Genomic DNA, 17,074 nt, shown 5'->3' with positions numbered 1-17,074 from the left:
AAATTATTTCTTGCTTTGCCCTATTTATTAGCCTCAGACAATATCAATACCAATATCTTGTCTGCCAGGGTTCTGGTTGGCGAATTCAAATCTGTGCTTTCTATACAAGCAATGGGAGGGGGTTATATCCCATTTTGCCACTAGAGGAGTGACTCGATTTTCCTAACTGTGACCTTCAATCTACATGGATGGATCAGAATAATAATAATAATTGCTTACACTTATATAGCGCTTTTCTGGACATTCCACTCTCAAAGTGCTTTACAGGTAATGGGTCTCCCCTCCACCACCACTAATGTGCAGCATCCACCTGGGTGAGGCAAAGGCAGCCATAGTGCACCAGAACATTCACCACACACTTGCTATCCGTGGGGAGGAGAACAGAGTGATGAAACCAATTCAGAGATTGCGATTATTAGGAGCTCACGATCGGTAAAGGCCAACAGGTTGTTTGGCCAGAATGCCGGGGTTACGACCCTGCTCTTTTCGAAAAACACAATGGGGTTTTTAATGACCACAGAGAAGGCCTCGGTTTTACGTCTCATCTGAAGGACAGCGTCTTTTTTACAGTATATTTGTCCCGTCACTATACGGGGGCATTAGAACCCACACAGACCCACACAGTTAATGGGTGAGCACCCCCTACTGGCCCCATTAACACGTCTTAAAGCAGCAACCTTAGTTTTCCCAGCGGGTCTCCCATTCAGGTACTGACCAGGCTCTCACCTGTTTAGCTTCAGTGGGTTGCCAGTTGGGAGTTGGGAGTTGCAAGGTGATACGGCTTCTTCATTTCATAGCAACAGAATGGTAAAACATGGTGTTTTCGGTACATACTGTAGGCTATATATGGATAATTTTTAAGGTATGTTTGCTCAGTTTCTTGAAACTGCAGTGTCATACCCTCTACACTAGAGGGCGCTCCTACTCTGTCCTGTCCCTCGTTTCCTGTGCTGTGCTTGTCCTTGTGTCTCTGTCTGGGGCTATATATTTCTGGGTCACATTTTCTTCCTCGCTCAGCATTGAAGTTTGGATGTCCCAAGACCCGCCTAGCACCAGGTTGCCCCACTTCTGTGGCCTGAGGGCATAGGTTTCTATACGGTATTTCCTGAACAGCTGAACCCGGGCTAAACCCCGTCCCGCTGCTAAGCATAGGGTCTTTTTTCGCGCTCCTGCCATTCCATGGTTCGTCCCTTCCGACATCCGTGACATGCAGCTTACAAAAGTCCTTTCTTGCATTCCTTGCTAAGTAGCGGTCCAAAATGTATACCCTTGTGTTTGGTGTTTGTGAATCTCTTCTCTTGACTTAAGTTTTATGGCAGTGTCTGTGCAACTCGTATCTCTCCTTGAGAGAGTGGTTCACAGTTCTTGTAACTTCTGTGGAGACACAAGGAATAACAAATCCCCCAGTATTCAGAGATGCAGGCATGCAAGAACTGAGTACGAACACACTCTAACATCAAATAGTATGACTTAGGGAAGCCACAGCCCAAGCTTCCTCTATCTCCTTTACCAACCTTATTACACAGTTAAATAAATCTTCATTTTTAAAATGTAATTAATGAATTAGCCAATTAAAAGCTGTTTGTCCTAAAATACTGCAACAGGAATAATTGAAATGGACATTATTTCACTAACCCTGTCCTGAATATTTATTTCTAACCTTGCATTGTAGGAGTCTTAGCTATGCAGGACAATTAAAAGATTTATGCTCTTTCATATATTCTGATTAAAAAAATATACTGTGATTACCATGAAAACTCTTTCCTGATCCATTCTAAGTGTGGCATTCTGACTGTGTGGTATTTAAGAAAAAACAATAAGAGAAAGATAACCTAAATTCTTTAGTATTGTAGTGTCAAACAAATGACAAAGTTCAGGTGTCTGTGAAGCAGAAGTCCCTTTATTCATATGCATATGGAAGTCTGGCTTGCGACCACCAGACTTAAAAAATAAGTAGCTGAAGATGGTCCTTTATACCTTAAAACACAAAGAGTTACTATGACATATTCTAAACAAATGATAAAACAGCAACACCTGCCAATTAATTATATCTAAGTTGCAGACTAGACAACAGTTAGTTCTTTTCATGTTCTGGGCGTATAGCCAGCTTACCAAATACATGCCCCTTATCTTACTGACCAAGGACAGGCAGCATCTTTATATATGTTTGAGCACAAAGCCTACTTCAAGCCACTAGACTGCATAGTTTGCAAAAAACATACAAAAACACTAAAATGATATTATTATCTCACTTCCCGGGCATCTCTCTTTATCTCTTCATTCTTCAGTATCTACATGTGATTATGAAATATCATCTTCATCAATTTAAAGTTCCCAATATATCATTTTCCACAATATAGTTTGAAAGAGTGCTCCTATATGTTGTTTTTCCATCCTCCATGTAATTGAATTTGTTCAACTGTTAAAGTACTTTTCAGGGTTGTATAAGATGAATCAATTTATAGTAGGTTCTATACCTTCATCTTAAATCCCCTCACTTTTAATACTCTTAGCAGTTTTTGACACAGCCTTAATGAGATTGGTCAGCATGCTGTCTACGATTAGGGCTAATCCATTGTTTTTTTCAGCAATGTTCAGCAATGCCACTAATAGCAAAGCCACTAACTCACTGCTTTAAAGTTGGTGGTACCAAAAACAACATGATAGTCTACACTTACTGTTAATTCATATGTCAGTTACAAAATGTGCAAGAACTGTTCAGATCTGTAACTAATACATTTTTAAGGTCTTCAGCAGGTATTTATTTTTTCTTATGGCCAGGTCTGCTAAAAACCACTGCTATACAGTATATCCTTGAAGAGTACATAATGGAAGAGTACATAATATACTCTTCAGGGATACTGTAACAACTTACTAATTGATCCTCATCATTGTAACAACTCACCAATTGATGCTCATTATCTCATCATGCCCCTTCTTCCGTTATTTAAACCTTCACCCACATTGCACCGGTGCTCGGTATTGGGAGAATCTCCAACCTCGAACTGACTGCCCCCTCGGCAGTCCCCTCTCTAAATTTGTTTAATCTGTTCAAGACTTTCCAAGTTTTTAACCTCGATCTGCTCCTACTCGACCATGCTTTTTGTCTCTAGTCCTTCGGATCCTGTTTGCCTCATTAGACACCTCGACCTCTAACCTGCATAGGGTCCTGTAACCACCTTCTCTTAACAGATACATAGAATAGAGTAATTTAAGATGGTTAGTAATCTGTGGAAGACGTAGGTAGGAAAAGCTGTATGTAGGTTGCAGATCTATTGGCAGGAAAGGCTGCCTTAGATCTCTCCCACCTTCAGCTAATTACAAATTACTTACTGGAACCGGATCTCAGGGGATTAAGTCAGGAAAAACTTTAGTTTGGGTATTAGTGGGATACCCAAAGCAGTATCTGGGTTTAAAATTTGTCACATTAACAGAAAATATTGGAGTTACAAAGATGTCTCAGTTGCATACACAGGATTTCTTTATAAAGGGAAGGTTTATAATGGACTGGAGAGGAAATACATAAGGATTTGAACATGTGATAACCAATCTTTTTGGTTACAGGATTCACGGCAGGACTAAGCCAGTCTAGCAGTTTCACTTGATCACCCCAGGGCAGCTTTGGCCTTGTGCTTTGGATTGTTTTGATGCCAAAATGTTTGTCCTTGATTTAAATCAGAAGCAGATTTCCTCTCCCATTTGAGATTACTTTGATACATCCCTTTCATTCTTGAGAAGCTTCCCAGTCCCTGCTGAAAAGCTGAACTATAAACACAAAGCTGTGTTAATGTTGGATTTGTAACCCTGTCTTTAAAGGTTTCAGTTTGGTCCTTTGATCACACCACCTTCTGCCACATCTACAACAGCATATGGATATCCTTCTCTTAGCCACTTTAACAACCATTTTCAACAGCATGACCTACAGTAAGCTGTGATAGAGTGCTTTCAACCTATTAGTGGTTGAAGTTGAAGGTCTTTAAAATGCAGGTTTGCTTCTGTAGAGATATCTACAGAACACTCTACAGCTTGAAACATTTACCCTTACAAACAGTTGCAGAATCCTTGCAAGTCACTTTTTTGACACACAGGCTCTAAGCCATTAAACTAAATACTGTAGATGTACCCTAAAGTGAAATTTGATTTGGAAGAGTTTGAGATTGCACCTTTTTATGTAGATTTGACTTCTCAAAGTTACACATCAACATTGAATGTTACAGGAATGTAAAAATTGTGCAACATTTAACATTTTTTCCAAATGGCTTTTGGGTGCCATGTGTTCAAATTAACACAAGAGACAATGACTTTGCCCACAAAGTTTATTGACATACAGAAGCAATATCTTTCTGCATTGTTTAATCTGAATGGAAAAGGCACTTGACTGAATGTAAACTAGAGACATCAGTGAATGGTATGAAATCTAACACCTATTCCAATTACTAACCAGCACTCCAGATTATTGCAAAAAAGGCACTTTTAAAGCAGTTTTCCCCATTTCAAAAAAAGCTCGGGTAATTCAATTTTTCCTTGCAAAACTCTTCCATTGTAGCTGTTTTTTTTTGTAGGGACATGCCAATTCACTCCAGGTCATCTTGGTGTTGGGTAGATTCATTAATCACCTGCCAAAAAGAAAACTCATTTGAGAAGGTATAGCAAGAACCAAGTAGCAGAAATAGAGGTAGAGGAGCTGGCACACAAGATATAGGTTGAGTTGTAATGGTCCTCAATTTACATATAACCTAAGTGAATCTAAGGAAGGGACACTGCCGTTTCCGCCAATCACCAATGCCTGTGGAGGAAAAACACAGTCTAGGATATGTTTATTAATCTCTTAGCCAGGATTGGTCACTTCTGTCCCAAACTAGAGTCTTGACCAGAGATTAAGGATACAACAGCAGTCATCTCCATACTTTCATATTTGACTATAACATTATAAAGAAGAAAGCTAAATAAAATTGAAATTCTTAAAAACCACTAAACGTTAGGTTTGGCAAGACTTGGAAAGCGATGTTGGAATTGTCCAGCCAGGAAATTATATGGTGCCTTTGCAAGTTGTGGACTTTTATACACTTGAGAGACTCCACATTATGTCATGATCGGCATCCCTCCTCTTAAAGTGCGCTCCGACCCTTTCACATTTTAGTTGATTATGTGCACCTGCCTCTTGTTTTGTCCCACTATTTAAGCCTGGCACTCCGCTATTCCTGGCTCAGGATTGGGAGATGGACACCTGGAAGCCCACGTACCAGTGGGTCCAGGAGAGACCTGACGGCATAGGCCTCATCATAGCGTCCTGACCATCTGAGTCTGGCGCTCGAAGCATCTGGTGTCCCTGTTCTGGATTTTAACCGTGTTTGTCTTGCCTTGGATAGATGATCCGGTTTTGGACTTTGGACTGTGCCCCGGATTTTTCCCTTGGACTGTCTGAACTTGTTTGCCAGAATCATGCCCCCCGAGGACTGGATCACCAATGTCACGCCCCCCTATCTGTCAACCCGTCCTGTCCTGCTGTACCTTCTTCTGATGTCCTTCTCCACTTCCGGATTATACTGTCTGCATAGGGTCCTTAACTACGTTACGCAGGAGCCTGGACCAGCTCCCGTTACACATTAGGGAATTTTAGTTTTGGATTCTTAAACAAGTTGCTCATTTAATCACTTATACATACATGGCCATCTTTGGTTTCAATGGTCTTTATCACAACCTTCTTGGAAAAGGAATCAATCATGGGCCTGGATTCAAGGCTGGTTTCTAGGAAAGAAATTAGAGAAGTTATAGTTAACACTTATCCTTGACTTCTGTTGGCTATAATATAAAAGTCTGCTTGGTCCATTCCACTTGTGGCTTCAAGTGATTCTTGACACTGTTCGGTGTGGCTTTAACCTCTGCTTGCTCCTTTGCAGGCACTTACCAGCCTGAGTGGAAGACTCCAGTGGGAGAGAGCCCGATTCTGCAGAGCAAACTAATATTTGCCATGGCAGCCAACCATACCCTGCACTCACCCATCACTCCATGCTGGTTACCATGGAAACTAGCTGACAGGAAACTGGCATCATCGGCCAGCTTTTTACATCCATGCCTGCATCAGGCATTTTAGATTTAATGCATGCTCAAGGCTCTTGTACAAAGTTTGTGATCAAGTTTTCTCTTAGTGTTGCGTGGAACCCTGCAATCTTGCAATTCCCCATGTTCATCTTGTTCTCTGCAATGTCAGGAATCCCAGTAAGCTCAGCTACCACAGCTCTGCTTGGACCTTGGCTTCCATCTTCCCAGCTTGACCCTCAGTCATTTCTCATCACAGACTTTGGACCGTGTTTTGTGTCCCCTCTCATTGCACAGTTTCCCCAATTCCCTAGCCTGCTACAGCACCCTCTCTGTTGGCATACTTAAAACAGCAGCTGTCCTGTTTTGCCTCCTCTTCCAGTGTGGGTTTCTTACAATTCAGATCTGCTTCAGTTCACCTCAAGCAGCAGAATGACAGTGAGGAAGGAAATAAAGGTTTGTTTTGCAAGTAAAAACACTGAATTTATTATTTTATTCCCATGATAAAGAGATCAAAGTTCTTTAACTTTAATCAGCACATTGTAAAACAGGTGTGATAGTCGCCATAATTGTGGAGCATAATGGAAAGAACCACCAAGCTAATTCGATGGACAATGACACACTTCTAAAAAAAAGCTCACCATTAAAGGTTGTTGAGCATCTGATTGACAGCAGATACTACCAGAATGACTTAATTCATGTCTTGGGTCTTACTCGGAGTTTGGATGCATCTTTGGTCACTTTCATATTCATGAAAATAGTGCATTCCCCACTTGGAGAACTACTGTTGCACCCATGAGGAAAGCACCTCTTAATTTAGTGAAATGCACTGTGGTTCAAGTGCTATAAAATGGGACATATCCAAGTCACTTTGGACATCACCATGAACTCATTTTCCCCCCACATCTTTGAATATGGGCCCCAACATTTTCATTACAAACAAATGCCTTACCTCTTAGATTTAGTGAGGCAAAGGTAGGAAGTGGGGTGGTGATTCTACAAGGAGGAGAAAAAGAAACGTTACATGATGATATGAAATGTAGGTTGGGTTTTCATTTGATGGGCTTGGCATAGTAACACATGCCAGTTACCCATTCCAGTGACAGGGTTTAACAACTAAAGAAATTTTTTTTTTTTACCAATTTTCTTCCCAGAAATCTAGGCCTTGGTTCCAGGACATAAACCAGGTAAAAATCCTTCAAAGGGGCCAAATTCTTTCCTTATTATTCAAGATGTGAACTGTGAGCAGCTTGATCTTTTCAAGCTGCTTATCAAGACCCTCAAACAATGGATTATTTCTAGTGAATCACAGGGACTAAGGCTGAACTACAGTACATCCTAGATGGGATGTCAGGCCATTGCATTGCTAATTAAGAGATTTAACTCAAATTAGCATGTTGAGAGGTATAAGATCATATTAAATTTCCCTTTTAGCGCCTCATTTGATCAAACAACCAGAGCAGCATCCTGGACTATACAACTGCTATACAGTCCCCCATTTTGTCCAAAATTCTAAAAACTCAAGTGTTGGCCACCAGCCAGTAACTGTTGGTGCCTTTGTGAAATTTTACATGATGTTAAATTTGAACAAATTGTAGTTTTACTTTCAGCACTAGTTTATGGTATATTAACATTCAGTTTAAACAGTGACGCATAACAAAAATGGATTTGTACAAAAAGCATCCCACAAGACCTCATGAAAAGGCTGTGCTCACCGGCTCTCCTCTCCCTCCAGAAGCTTTCTGTAGGTAGCTATTTCTATGTCCAGAGCCATCTTTACATTAAGCAGGTCCTGGTACTCGCGCAGGTGACGCGACATCTCATCTTTCATGTTGCGGATGTCATCCTCCAAGCGGGCAATGGTGTCCTGGTAGTTGGAGGATTCCAGGGCAAAGTTTTCCTCCATCTCACGCATCTGCCGTTCCAGAGACTCATTCTGGAAAACAATTTCATCTAACTTTTCCTATATGCCAGAAAGCTTGCAGCTTGCAATCAGTTACCAAACATCGGGGTAAACTGCTTCAGATTTAAGATATTTCCCACACCGAAAAATGAAGGAATGTGTACAAGATCTTAATCCCTTTGTTTGGCCTAAAGGCTGACACTGCAGGTACATCAGTAAAGCACAAATGAAAAGATTAACATGAATTGGGACCTATACCAGGTAAATTTGAATACTGAATTTATCTTGAAAATATTCCGAGGACTGGAGCAATAGTAAAATGACAATGGGTGAAAGGGTTTGAGAACATTTCTAGAAGAAATAATTAGACCAAAGGGTAGTTTCAGAGGCCCTTGTAAATAAGGCCTTTTAAGGCAACATCTTTTGCAAGCATTTCACTAGTACTGGAGCCATGGAAGTTGCTTACGGTTCCTTTGAGTGCATCCACTTCACAGGTGAGAGCTTGCACCTGTCGGCGATACTCAGTGGACTCCTGTTTGGCCTGGCGAAGGGCTTCATTATTACGGGCAGCAGCATCCGTAAGGTCCACAAACTGCAAGAAATTCATGATGAACAATGTGGTATTAGATCATGAGCCAAGACCCAAAAGACCATTTGGCAATCTATAAGTTACCTAAAGTCACACAATTCACACACTTGTAAGGAGGAGGGTGCTAAAAAAAACCATGCTAAAAATGAGGAATTAAGAAGTGGTACCAGTAGATTATGTAGAATTGAAAAGGTGCCCCATAACATTAAGCAATAGAAAACAAGTTAATCCACATAGGTAAACATAAGAAGTGGTTCAGGTGGGTAGCTGCGTCAGCATGCGTAGGCTGCAAAGGAACAAGTAATAGGTTTATTCCATGCTGAAAAGAGAAGAAAGAAAACACAACGTTTCGACTGTGGAGCCTTCTTCAGGTGTGTCATACCTGAAGAAGGCTCCACGGCCGAAACGTTGAACATGGAACTTTTCAGCATGGAATAAACCTATTACTTGTTCCTATTACTTGTTCCTGTGCAACATAAGAAGTGTACTATAGATGACTGTGATATCGTTGAACTCCCAAGTCCCGGGATAAGCTCACTTCTCAGCTTTAAGCCACAGGGTGGCTTGCTGGCTACAGTCTCATCAGAATCCTCATGTGCAGGGAAGGGAGACTAACCTTGGACTTGTACCATTCTTCAGCTTCAGAAATGTTCTTTGATGCCAGAGTTTCATACTGTGTGCGTACATCACGGAGAGCCGCTGTGAGGTCTGGTTTGGCCACATCCATGTCAATCTGGACGTGCTGATTTTGAATCTGGGCTTGCAACTCAGCTATTTCCTGTGAAAAGCATTACACTTCAGCCGATATTCAGCTACACTCACCAGAAGGCTACTCTGTATGCAAGATTCAGATCATTTCCATACCCAAGTATGGAAGTCCCCTACTCAGTCACTGTCAATGCACAGATCAAGTCATTAGGAGGAGGGTAAAGACTAGCTTTGAGTTTACTGGGAATAATGCAAGAGTAGCCGTAGTGCTTATTAAAGCAGTTAATAAATTGTAGCTTCCCCCTGCCCCAAAATAGTGGGGGGTCCATTACGTTAATTTGGCTTTATCAACTTACAAAAATTCTTTGCAACATTATCAATACATAACTGGATCAAACTATTGTTTTTCAACCCCTTAAATCAAAAGTTAATAGGAACTCACTTCATCATGGAGTTTCTTCAAAAAGGCGATTTCCTCCTGCAGGGACTCCACTTTACGTTCCAGATCCAGACGGGCCAGAGATGCATTGTCAACATCCTAATTAAATTAGATTTCATAAGGATTTACTTGCCAATATTGAAAGTCTTGTACCTAAAATGTGGCACAACTGCACTAAAAAAACTCAGATTTCTGTCAATCCAGCGATGAGCATTCAGCAGTACAAGCACAAACCATCAGTATTTACATTGCTTCACAAAACATTACTACCAAATAGGAGTCGTACCATTTTAAATCTTAAAGCAGTCTAAACTGCTATAGTAGTATACTGCCCTGTAGTGTTCATCACTATAATGACCTCAAATTTAAGATGGCTACTGCCACAGTACATTAATATTGAAGTTGTATTTAAGAGTATGTTTATTTGCATTGGTATAAGCATGTGTGTTGTAGTTAATGTACCTAGTGGGTTTCTCATTTATAGGATTTAACCATTTTGCTATCTATGCACAACACATTGGTCCCTGACATGCTTTGCACAGAAGAACTTGGTTCCAAGCCATTTTCAAAGTCCCTTAACATCCATGACTTGTACACAGATCCGTTTAACGATTCCAGTTGAGTGATCTAGAGGAACTTGCTTTACGACAAACAGAAGCACTGGACCCCAGCATGAAACTGGGAACTTGCCCATCCTGAGTTGCAGCCCCTAATGACTACTTTTGTTTCAACTCTAATCATGAGAGGATTCAAACTTGAAGTTACCAGTTAACCTTCTCCCTGGCACAATGCCATAATGTGAATAAGACGCCATGCACTAGATTACATTTAACCTGCAGAAATGCAGCCACAATGCCAAGGGACTTTAAGACACTCAGCAAATCCTAATACATAAATTTGAACAGACATTAACAGGGATTTTTATGAAAAAAGTATTAATACCAGAGACAATTTGCCTGACCTTATACCATAGGGCTAAATTCCACACAGTACAACTGCAGTTATCCAAAATGTGCCCTTTACCTGCCAGTTTAGATTTTCAGGAGTTAATGACTATATCTACACTTACAAGTAACTGCTAAACTGAAACTGACGAGTTGATCAAATAGCCCTAGAAGCTGGAATATACTGATGCGACAGTACAGTTCCCATGCAGACTACAAAATCAGTTTTACAAGTCCACGTTTGAAGAACGATGTACTGCTGAGGCATTTGATATTTAAAGTGCCCATTAAAAAAAAGACGTTTAGAAATAAGGCATCCAGCAACCATTTCAAAATGCAACTAGAAGAAACAGGAAGCTACAGTTTTAGATTAAAGGGTCACTGTTTTCAAAAGATGAGAAAGTTCCGTTTTCAAAGATGGATTCGCTTTGCATTCACGGACAAACTAGAGCTGTGGCGGCGGCGATACAACACCGGTGGATCGCAGATAGAAAGCTCGTTTGGGTTACAAGACCAGCAGTAAGTTAGTGAACCCAACTGCGCTACTGCTGGCGAAGATCGCATACCTGTCTGAAACTCTGCAGGTTGTTCTCTGCTTCCTCTCGCTGAAGCATTTCATCCTGGATTCTGAAATAATGGAAAACTCTTACGTCAGGGAATGCTCTTAAATTAGGAGCATTTTTAAAACTCGCTGGCTCATTCATTTGAAACGGAAAGATCGGAAGAACCCACGAGCAAATAGCAACCTGGGTTACTCTGGAGTTTGAGTCGCTTACTTTCGGCGAAATGGATGCAACTATAAAACCCTAGATTTTTTTAACTCCTGCATCTTTTATGGAGATTTGAATCATCTGGAGTTAACTGCAGTGGAAGTTAATACAGTACTTGCCTCCCGGTTTACGCATCCTGCGCTGCAAAAAACAGAAATGAGCGACTATGAGCTGCTCTGCTTTGAACCTTGCCATTTTAAAGTTCCAGGATTCAGTGTTGATTTAGTATGCACTTTACTCCAATGAACGAATCTTACCATTTCGGAAATAATGACAAGCACTTAAAGTTAAAATTATATATCCAATAACTTGGTTATCTTCGTAATAAAAAACGGATGGAATGGTGAGACATAATGTAGAGATATCGCCAAATATCGTATACTGCGGTCTTATTACTAGTTTTAAAACAGTTTGACGTATTGGATCATTTCAACCCTCATTGTGGCATCAAATCTGGTTACTTACTTCTCCCTTAGCCTCTGGATATCATCAGCTAGGTTATCCCGGTCGACCTCCACCCTGGCTTTCTCGTTGGTAAGCTGGTCCACTTGTCTGCGAAGCTCTCTCATCTCATCTTCATAGAGGTCTCCAATGCGCGAGGTCCCCTTGCCTTTCAACTGCTCCAGCTCTGCTAGCAGGATCTTGTTTTGCTGCTCCAGAAAGCGCACCTTTTCGATATAACTGGCGAACCTGTCGTTAAGGTGCTGCATCTCCGCCTTTTCGTTGGTTCTATTGGCTTTAAATTCAGTATTAATGGCATCGGACAAGGCGAAGTCTAGAGCGTCCGTCGACAGCCTGGGCATCGGAGCGCTGCTCCGGAGCCTAGTGGTTTTGGTCGCATAGATGGCCGGGGCAGAAGACACGCTGTAGGACACCCTGGATCGAATCGGACTGGAATACTGGCGGCTTGAGTAAGAAGTACGAGAGACGGTAGGTCTCTCTCCACCAAACATCCTTTTGTAGGAAGAAGATTGCCTTGTAGTTACACTGGACATTTTGTAATCCTCCTCGTTGTTTTATGCTATTTTCTTTTGGGACGTCGGTAAGTTTACCAAGCTGTTCAAACACACCACACTCCAGCAGATCAACCCCAGCGAGATCTAGTGGGAGCTGCCCTTCTGATTTTATAGTCCGTTCATTATGCAAATCGGATAACGGTACCTGGGGTTGATTGACGCCCCGGTAAGCCAGTTAAAGAGCTGAAAGAGGAGACCAGAGGTCTGGACACTGCTCTTCGCTCTGAGAGACTTACCCACTTCAGAAATATGCCGTGGAGTTTTCTGGGTGGAAAATACAAGAAGTTGAGTAAACGGAGAACGAATAGTGTAAATGGGCTATTTACTTTTTTTTAACTTATTTACTTTACTTATTTACTATTTTATCCAAACTGAGGTCTATGGGGACTTACATTTTTGACACTCACATAAAACGAGAAATAACGTCATGAATTTTAGTCGCAGAACGAAACGCATTAGTGGTTTCCTTTCCCTTACTTCTAAGTCGCATTTGTTGAATCCATTTTCAACTTGATTTAGTTTTAGGGCGATGTATTTTACAAGGCCTTAGTATGCACATCGGCTTCTTTCCTGAAACAGAACTGAGAAAGTGCACAAAACGATTTATGAAGATTGGAAGGAAAACATTTAATTATTTATGAATAACCTACATGATTAATATAAGTAATAAAAACACCATAATACAAACTACCATCATCATATAACCTCGGGGTGATTATACCGTATGTAGCTAAATATTAAGAAGAATGCAAACATATACCGATACTGTACATTCATAGCGCACATTGTAATTTTAATCAATTGATATGCTAAAGAAAGTTTCTAATTTCTGTTTAAACAGCACCGTCTGGTCTGTTTAAACAAAACCGTAATAATTTACAAGAAGTTAATTAAAAGTTAAAACGGTTAAAAATGTTCATTCTTAAAATAGATATACAGTAAATATGTACAGAGTACAGACTACGTAATTCCTTATACACTCATCCTCCGCTATACGAGCAGAATTGGGTCCAACATTTCTGGTTGAAGGCGAGAACTTGTGATACCAACACTACATTCCCTTTCAAGTGCTCGTAACAGGACAAAACGAAGTTGTGTTTAGGTACTTTTCTGATGTATACTGAAACAGTAGCGCACACAGGTCAATGATTGAATAGTATGGCGACTTAAATTGTTAAGTATATGTTACAGTATAGTCATCTAACAAAGATTAAATATACGATGTGTCGCTCGTTTTAGTGATTACTCGTAAGAGCTAGTTTAACGTGGAATGTTTATTATTATTATCCTTAACGGGAACAATATTAATACCATAAACTTTATGATAAAGTTCTTTAGTTTCTGGTTAAAACTTTGCTACGGAAATGCGCCTAACAGTAACTGTTAAAGCAGGACAGTTCACTTCTGCACAACATGGTTTACTCAACGGAGCCCTGTAAAGGGTGTGGCGATGTTTCAAATGTATGTGTTTGCTGCTGGGGAAAACAAATGGGTCTCTTAGCAGCTCTTCCGTTGCACAAGTTGCTAATAAATAAAATACGTTACCGTTTCACTTGGCTTTTAATTCGAGTTTACTCATATATTAATGACTTGATTTTCAAATGCGTGGAAAACAAAGAGTGAATACGGGAATTTCATTTTATGAAAAAGGCTACGAAAGCCTGTTGTGGCAAATGCTCGATCTAATTAATTTCGCCCCCAAAATGTTCCATTTCAGCCCAAACATTAAACGTATAGATTTTTAAATAAGGATTTTATAATTCATTCTTATACTTCACGTAGAATACTACTCCCGTGTAATTTTAAAGCGTTTAAAACACATGGAAAATCAGTAGGCACCCGATAGAAACTGCTACTAGCCCTATAATCCAGAAATGGCTAATAAAGGCGTCATATAACGTAATATAAACTAATAATAGTATAGCATGACGTAGACTCTACCAAAAAGGACGGTGTTTTACCCTCGATAAACCTATATACAGGATTCTGATATAAGGTTGCCCAACTAAAATAAAAACGAAATATTAGAACAGCACGGTAGCGCAGTGGTTAGTATTGCTGTCTCGAAGCACCGGAGCCCTGGATTCAGTTCTGGATCTGGAGTGCTATGATGGTATCTGTGAGGAGTTTGTATGTTCTCGGCATGTTTGTGTGGGATTCTTCCGGGTACTGTGGTTTTCTCCCACAGTCCCAAAACACACTGGCAGGTTATTTGGTTTCTGAGAAAACTGGTCCTAGGTGTGAGTATATTTATACGTCTGTGTCTGTGTGTGCCCCACGATGGACTGGCGTCACATCTAGCTGAATCCCTCTGAGCCGGAACAGGCTCCGGCTCCCCCGCTACCCTTAATTGGATGAGACGGTTAGAAAATGGATGGATAACAGTCAAATAAGATAAGATAACTTTATTGGCCATAAAAAATTTCTTGCATTAGGAATTTGTCTTTTTGCATACCCCAGCTTGCTCTCCCGTGAGACACACAAGCACACAGACGGGGAGAGAGAAGCTTAATATATTTAGCGCACATCATGTTTCTTACAATATGCCGCTCAGCATGGTGACCTTAAATGCTCTCAGTGCAGTTTGCAACATCTACACTTAAAACACAATATGGCTGATGCAACAACATTTTTTAAAATAAAATTGTTCCTATGGAGGTAACTTGTTCACTAATATTAATTGAAACAGCTATATTGACGTCAATATAAGAAAAAACATAAAATATTTATCGTAAATGAAAAGATCCACAATCATCGGTACAGGAGGCAACAAAATAGAGCTGATCTTAAGTGGGGGGAATTAAAAGTCCACCAAGGTCGGAACGTTTTTCAGCGCTCGCAGGATTGAGGAACAAGTCACTGTTGCGGACTCATTGTGTGACGTCCATCGCCGGTGAGACAACATGGAAAACCTAAAGGTTCTGGAATTATACAGCGGAATTGGAGGGATGCACTATGCACTGAAAGGTGATGCGTTTTCCATCTGTCCCTAGTTGGCACTCATAATTTCTGCCGTTATACATTGGGTTTTATTCTCATATTTTTATTAGTGATGTGTTTAATTTGCTTCATGCTACCTGAGTTTAAAAGGAGACTGTAGACAGTTTGAAGGAAATAAGGGCTTGATTTCAAAGTTGTTTGGCGTATATAAAGTAATGGCAACTCAGTGAGGGTTTAGGGTTACTTTACATTTTACTTAATAGACTTATCTGACGTTTTTACCCAATGTTACTCGTAATCTATATCTACATAGATGGGCATTTATCCTTACTGGATCTGAGTGAAGTGTTGCTTAGTACCTGGAACTCACAACTTGCTTTGCTTGACAGGCGTCCCATTTCAACAAACCTTTGAGGGTTTGGGAATTATGCTTTCAAAGCTTTCTCTACTAAATCTTTGTAAAATTCATGCAAAATAAGTAGGCTTATATCGATTCATTGTTTCTGTACAGCTAGGGGCCTTAAAATGGAAACGTTTGTTAATTTGTTTGTTCTTGAGGGATTGTTACTTAGTGTTTCTACTGTAGACGATATATCGCTTTCAGACTTGCTCAGGTGTGTTTGTTAATTTTAATACCATTATTACTTTATTATTATTATTAACAACACCCTGCTGTGAGATACTGTTTTTTTTCCTTATGAGCTAACTTAAATCTTTCTTTTAGTATTTTAAGATTTTTGATATCTTGGTTTATTATTTGCATAATAATCGATTAACCATTAGACAAAAACATAATATAATATATAAAAGATACAATTGATTTTGTGATCTGTGATTGTTGCAGACAGCATTGGTGTACAGATGCTGGAAATACTAGCAAGCAAATTGGTAAGATGTTGGTAAATTTCTTAATTTTTTTCAAATGATTTGGAGTTATTTATTTTTTAAGTCTTGGTTTGACTGGCATAGGTTCTGTGAAATAAGACAAAAAACAAAAATATACCGACATTTTTCACAAAACAGCTGGGTGAGGTTTTGCATCAGTAAGCTACTAGTGACATAGATGGGCCAAATGGTTTCCTGTCATTTATAACATTTTCTTATGTTCTTGTAAGTTTTTTTTCTTGATATAACTGTAAAAAACTTGTGTTTTTTGTCTTGTGTTAACTGCTGTGCTAGGCCCTTGTTGCATGGACTTGTGGCCTGTCATAGGATATATGTATAGAATTTATTTCTATGTTAATAATGTATTATATATGTTGTTGTATATATGTCCACATTTCTTGAAATTCTTCTTCAGGTAGATCCCAATTCTGTCGTGAATGTTCCTCTGTTGTACAGCAGGGTATGTAATAAAAACCTCAGCAGGTGGCAGTGTTAACTGACGCGCACTACCTGAGTGTTCTCTAAGGGTGTGTCTGTTGTATTATCCGTTGATATCTACTAACAATACCTGTTGACCTTTAACTTTGTTTAACTGAAAGTTACTGAAAATGCTGATCATCCTTTTTTTTAAACTGATTTGATTTGCTATTTTATCTTTTAAGCACGGGCTGTATATTTTAATCACTGCAGGTAGAATCACAAAACGTAACTTTGTCACAATGCAGCAGGCTTGTGATATGAGTAGGCATTCATTACCGTAACAGAATGTTTCAGAGCTAAGTTGCCTATTACCAAAAAATAAATTTGGTAATGAAAAATGGCTCTTTGAGGTTAATTCTTC

General features: G+C 39.9%; 2 protein-coding genes across 2 annotated transcripts in view; one reads left to right on the top strand and one right to left on the bottom strand.

The window, feature by feature from the left end:
* Window positions 1-4,302: 4,302 nt before the first annotated feature.
* Window positions 4,303-12,496, bottom strand: vim (vimentin). Its single transcript, XM_088919321.1, has 9 exons — window positions 11,858-12,496; window positions 11,189-11,249; window positions 9,682-9,777; window positions 9,148-9,309; window positions 8,409-8,534; window positions 7,755-7,975; window positions 6,992-7,035; window positions 5,666-5,748; window positions 4,303-4,616 (listed from the first exon to the last, which is right to left on the bottom strand). Exons 1-9 carry the CDS (start codon window positions 12,385-12,387, stop codon window positions 4,575-4,577), a joined length of 1,365 nt encoding a protein of 454 aa, XP_088775447.1. The 5' UTR covers window positions 12,388-12,496; the 3' UTR covers window positions 4,303-4,574.
* Window positions 12,497-15,278: 2,782 nt separating this feature from the next.
* Window positions 15,279-17,074, top strand: part of trdmt1 (tRNA aspartic acid methyltransferase 1) — a 33,919-nt gene continuing 32,123 nt past the window's right edge. The window contains exon 1 of the mRNA XM_088919417.1: window positions 15,279-15,375. Coding sequence (XP_088775543.1) covers window positions 15,312-15,375 — 64 coding nt within the window. The 5' untranslated portion in view covers window positions 15,279-15,311. The remainder of the gene's footprint in view (window positions 15,376-17,074) is intronic.

The sequence above is a fragment of the Atractosteus spatula genome, chromosome 6 (assembly GCF_055471065.1).
Source record: "Atractosteus spatula isolate fAtrSpa1 chromosome 6, fAtrSpa1.hap1, whole genome shotgun sequence".
NCBI lineage: Eukaryota > Metazoa > Chordata > Actinopteri > Semionotiformes > Lepisosteidae > Atractosteus > Atractosteus spatula.
Note: the sequence above shows the minus strand (reverse complement) of the source record. Positions and strands in the feature narration are given on the sequence as shown.

Coding starts and splice junctions, on each gene's coding strand:
- vim (XM_088919321.1), bottom strand. CDS start 12,387: ATGTCCAGTGTAACTACAAGGCAATCTTCTTCCTACAAAAGGATGTTT. Junction 7,976..8,408: donor TGGATGCACTCAAAGGAACC/GTAAGCAACTTC, acceptor ATTGTTTTCCAG/AATGAGTCTCTGGAACGGCA. Junction 4,617..5,665: donor TTGAAACCAAAGATGGCCAT/GTATGTATAAGT, acceptor TCTTTTTGGCAG/GTGATTAATGAATCTACCCA.